We start from the raw sequence: 5,419 nt of genomic DNA on the forward strand, positions 1-5,419 counted from the left end.
ACCACTAACTTGTGGTCTCAATGGCTACGGCTTTTTTATATACGGGTTACAGAGATTTAAGTTATAAATCATGAGGGCTTTTTAAATATTTTGTTTTGCTCTTTTTTTGCAGGTTTCATTTTCCAGGTTTTATGTTATTGGTACCAACCTAGTAAGAGTGTGTTTAGAAGGAAGAAAATAATTTTAAATGAGGGGCTAAGTATAATTATGTATTAATTTCTTTAAAAAATTTTGTAAAAATGAGATTTTGCAGATCTAATATTTTTGGTTGCTATGTACATGATTTTTATTTTAAATATTTTATTTTATTTAAACTGAATGAATTTCAAAAGGAAACATTCTGCCTGAATGTTACCCTTTAATTGCTAGGAAACCAGGCATCTTGTGATGTCACAACTACTCAGGGGGTGGACCATTGTGATAGTCTGGATAGTTTATCTGTGTAGGACAGCCAAAGCGGCATTTGAAGCTGCAGTGTTCAAAGCCATGCAGATGAGAAACGTAGCTGAAGGAAAACTTATTTGAGATGGCATATGTTTCTTCAGAAATTCAAGATGATTCTCCTAAAGATGGATCGACTGGTTCCGCAGCCACCATTAGCTCTCCTTTGTGTGATCACAGATTCACTGGAGATGTGGACCTAAGGTCTATGATTGAAGAAAATGCTTTTCAGGCCTTGTCAGGAGGATCCTTGATAAAAAGACCACGTTATACATTCTGTGTCTCTGAACCAGATGAAGATAATGATTTTCTTTCTCTGACTTTTCCCAGAAAACTCTGGAAAATAGTTGAAAGTGATCAATTCAAGTCAATTTGGTGGGATGAGAAAGGAACTTCTATAGTGATTAATGAGGAACTCTTCAAGAAAGAAGTTTTGGAGAGAAAGGCTCCTTTCAGAATATTTGAAACTGGAAGTATGAAGAGTTTAGTTCGCCAGCTTAATCTTTATGGATTTAGTAAAATGCGACAGAGTTTTCAAAGATCTGCTTCTCTGGCTGACTTTCTAGCAGAAGAAAAAGAAGTCTCTGTTTTAAGCAAGGTATTAAAAAATTATTACCTATTTAAAGAATATATGAGATTTTATTTTGTACAGGAATAAATATGTTCATATATACAGGCTAAAGTCAGATTTTAAAGTTATATGAAAAATTGTTTACAAATATTTATTTATTAAAAATTGAGGCCAGCTTAGGCATGAAACATTCAGGGTTATAAGAAATTTTGCTAGTATCTTTGACCGTTATCAATGAACTCTTATTTAAATAAGGTCCTGAAGCCACTATTACTTGTAAATATATAACACATTTTTATGAATCATAATTAAATGTTTCCAGTAACTAAATTTTTAAAAATACTAATATAGAATATTTAATAATTTTGTGTGATGAAACTAAAGTCAAATTTTATAGGTTATCTTCTCTTGTATCTTGATTGGGAATGTTACTTAGTAACTTTCTCCTTTGGTTTTAGTTACAGTTCTATCATAATCCAAATTTTAAAAGAGGCTGCCCCCAACTTTTAGTAAGAATGAAAAGAAGAGTCGGGATTAAAAATGCTTCTACAGTATCACTAGTTCAAGATTTCAACAAGAAACCCTGCAGAGGAGGGGATTATGTGGATAGTCCTAATTCTGGTTTTGTTCCTGAAACTATTCGAGAAAGGGTATGTTCAAACTCCACCAATTTAAATGAGCCTCTGATAAGGAAGCCTTCTCCCAGCCAGAGAATTGCTACTACAACTACCCCCATGAGAAGTGATTTTTCTCCTGCATCAACAATGTCAGTCAGACCTTCCGAACAAATTGGAATGGAACAACATGCTATTTTAAACCAGTTGACCACTTTTCACATGCACTCACGTAGCAGCTACACTCAAGCAAATGGCCACATTGTGAACTTTGTTACAACTACAACTTCTACATCTCAGTACCGTATCATATCTCCCTTACAGAGCAGTTATTTTGGAACAATGGTCGAGCCTTCTACTTTTCCAACTACATATGCTGATCTGTCAGCCAGTGAGGCTCGTTTTTCTAACCTGCAACCAGCAGGCAACCCATGGTTCACAATGCCAATGATAGCTGATACTTCTTCTGCCTCACTTTCAAGGTCAACTCATCAACCCTCTCCATTGTATGCACATCATCCTAATTACAACTGATCTATCAAAGGACTATCATTATGCAAGACAACAAAGATTATTCTTTGTTGGCAGATGACCGCATATTGGCAATTCTCTTATTTGAACAATAAAATTACATGTTCATCTTTACGGTTTCATTTTCTTTATTTTTTGAAATAGAGTAAAATTCTCTATTGTTTATTTATTGTATTTTTTTGTCATTTGACAAGAATCTTTGACATACATCCTAAATAAATTATGTGTGTTTAAAAAAGAATGGAGCAAAGGAAAAGAAGAAATTGGACTTAAGTAATTTCTGAAATAGTCCAGGATGAATCAAATGAGGGCATAAGTTATAATGATGTGGAAGGGGGCACCTGGGTGGCTCAGTTGGTTAAGTCTCTTCCTTTGGCTCAGGTCATGATCTCAGGGTCCTGAGATCTGAGCCCCACATTGGGCTCCCTGCAGGGAGCCTACTTCCCCCTCTCCCTCTATCCTCCTGTCCCTTATGTGTGCTCTCCAATAAACAAAGATCTTTAAAAAAAATTGATGTGGAAGAGATACATGTAAATGAAATCTAGAAAAGACAAATACACAGTATTTACTTAAACATTTTCTCAATTACGTTATATTCTCCCAGTTATTTAGAAGAGTCCTTGGATTTTAGTTAGTAAAGGTTGTATTCCTTAAAAAATACATTCACACAGGAAAGTATAATGTTCTCACCAGTGGAACAAGCAGTCCTGAACTACATCCATCAGAATGTTGTGTAATTTTACAAGCGGTATTATCAAAGACATATTTTGCCCTAGTGATATCAAAACATTCCAGTTTGTTGTGCTTTAATTTCCTCCTTTCATTAGTCCATCTTTTGTATTTTTAAATGCATATATATCTATGCTAGTTTCTAATTCCATCCACAGCCTTTTCCAGGCTTAATTCATTACGCTTTTATTGATGCCTTTTAAATTCTGAGCCCTGAAATTCAGCATAGTTAATGAGTTTCTCAAAGACAACTGTTTACCTTAGCAGGTTCATAGGTGTCTATGCCACTGTCCATTCTGAGTTATATTCAAACTCTTTTTAGCCATGTGAATTCCCATTATACAACTTTTGTGCCAGCTCTTTCCTAGGTTTAGAAATCCCTCTCTTGTATATATAGCAATATATAGAAATATGTATTAGATATATTAGAAATCCCTCTCTTGCAATATAGCACATATACCATCTATTCCAGATGTTACCTGTTGATCCCCTTTACTTTGTGTATCTTGGACATCAGCACTGATGTGACTGAGCACAGTTACTGTCAAATGATATATTTTTATATGTATATATTGAATGAGCAATAAATGAATTTTTGTTTACTCCAATCAAAATCTACTTTTTGTGGGGGCGCCTGGGTGGCACAGCGGTTGAGCGTCTGCCTTCGGCTCAGGGCGTGATCCCGGCGTTCTGGGATCGAGCCCCACATCAGGCTCCTCCGCTATGAGCCTGCTTCTTCCTCTCCCACTCCCCCTGCTTGTGTTCCCTCTCTCGCTGGCTGTCTCTCTGTCAAATAAATAAATAAATAAAATCTTTAAAAATAAATAAATAAATAAAAGAATATATGTATATTATATTACTATATTATATATTATGTATCATATTATATTAATAGAAGTCATATTACAGGATATATAAATATATAATTATATATAATTATAATATTATAAATATAATAATACCTAAATACATATAAGCACATAATATATATGCTTATATAAGTATCTATGCTTATATATGCTATATATTTTATAATATATAATAGCACAATATACATATATATAGTATATATATACTAGATACTATATACTATGCACATATATTAGTATATATGCTTATATCTACATATATTTATATATATATAAAACTCTCATTCCTTCTGAAAGGACTAAGACCCCCCCCCCCGTCTTTGGAATATATTTTTAATCAAATGAGATCTGACCCCCCTCCTTTGGAATATATATATATTTTTAAAGATTTTATTTATTTATTTGACAGAGATAGAGACAGCCAGCGAGAGAGGGAACACAAGCAGGGGGAGTGGGAGAGGAAGAAGCAGGCTCATAGCTTAGGAGCCTGATGTGGGGCTCGATCCCATAACGCCGGGATCATGCCCTGAGCCGAAGGCAGACACTCAACCGCTGTGCCACCCAAGCGCCCCTAAGATGCATTTTTTGAGGTACAGCGAACAGTGCTTGGAATGGATTGGATGGAATTTGGGCATGGAGAACCAGTCTCGAGCACGAGATAGTAGTCCTTAACTTGGAGCGAATGTCAGTCAAGGCTGTCGTGCTTTTCTGAGCATATGATAGCATTTAGCAGTTTCAAATGCATGAGTCTGTATACAGCCTAACATTTAGTAACATATATACATATGTTAATTTTCCTTTTTCAGGTGTTAAATGAATGTTACTTTAAATATATATTTTAATGTACTAAAAAGTACAACTAAGCATCAAAAAGAAAAAAAAAGCCAGACTCGCTGGCGATTTGCCTCCAATTTTCTATTTTGTTTACATTTTTTATTCAAATAAAGCAAATTACTAGGCCTTCCACTTAAGTTTAAATGCAATTAGGGCTTCTTTTAAAGGGTCTCCTATCATGAAACCATTGGGAAAGTTATAAGAATTTCACTATCACAAGGCATAGAATATTAATGTGTATGCTGTACTATGTTAAAATAGAATAGGACTTTAAAAAAATATTCTGGGGGCACCTGGGTGGCACAGCGGTTAAGCGTCTGCCTTCGGCTCAGGGCGTGATCCCGGCGTTATGGGATCGAGCCCCACATCAGGCTCCACCGCTATGAGCCTGCTTCTTCCTCTCCCGCTCCCCCTGCTTGTGTTCCCTCTCTCGCTGACACGATTACTATAATTGGTGTTACTCTTCACTGGAAATTTTCTTTGAAGGGTAGCTCACAGATGACAAGTTTGAGTTAATGAATCTAGTATCACTAGTTATCACTGCATGCACTAATTTTTAGCTTCCAGTTATTTGACCATTATGCAAACTTGGATACTCTGGTTAATACCACTGTAAAGGCTTTTTTCCTCTCTGTTTCATTGAAATATAGGATTATTTCTCTCCCTCTGACAATTTCTTCTCCATCTTCTGCTTTGACAAGTCATACCCTGAAAGAATTTGCTACATACTTACCAGCTTTGTGTCTACAGCACTATCCCCACTATTGTGCTGAAGTGCATTACAATGACAAAATTCATCCCCTTGGCCTCAGAGATAGCTGGGATTGGAA

At 35.6% G+C, this 5,419-nt stretch overlaps 1 protein-coding gene across 1 annotated transcript; it reads left to right on the plus strand.

Annotated features, from left to right (window-relative positions):
* Positions 1–526: 526 nt before the first annotated feature.
* Positions 527–2,160, plus strand: LOC123789864 (heat shock transcription factor, Y-linked-like). The gene is made up of 2 exons (XM_045793811.2): positions 527–1,039; positions 1,471–2,160. The coding sequence occupies exons 1-2, from the start codon at positions 527–529 to the stop codon at positions 2,158–2,160; spliced, it is 1,203 nt and encodes a 400-aa protein (XP_045649767.1).
* The last annotated feature ends 3,259 nt before the right edge of the window (positions 2,161–5,419 follow it).

The sequence above is a fragment of the Ursus americanus genome, chromosome 37 (assembly GCF_024610735.1).
Source record: "Ursus americanus isolate L20-20 chromosome 37, mUrsAme1.1.p, whole genome shotgun sequence".
NCBI lineage: Eukaryota > Metazoa > Chordata > Mammalia > Carnivora > Ursidae > Ursus > Ursus americanus.

Bases quoted from the DNA above. Each gene is read 5' to 3' on its own strand.
- LOC123789864 (XM_045793811.2), top strand. From the start codon at position 527: ATGGCATATGTTTCTTCAGAAATTCAAGATGATTCTCCTAAAGATGGA. The intron at 1,040-1,470 runs GTATTAAAAAAT...CTTTGGTTTTAG, and splicing joins AAGTCTCTGTTTTAAGCAAG to TTACAGTTCTATCATAATCC.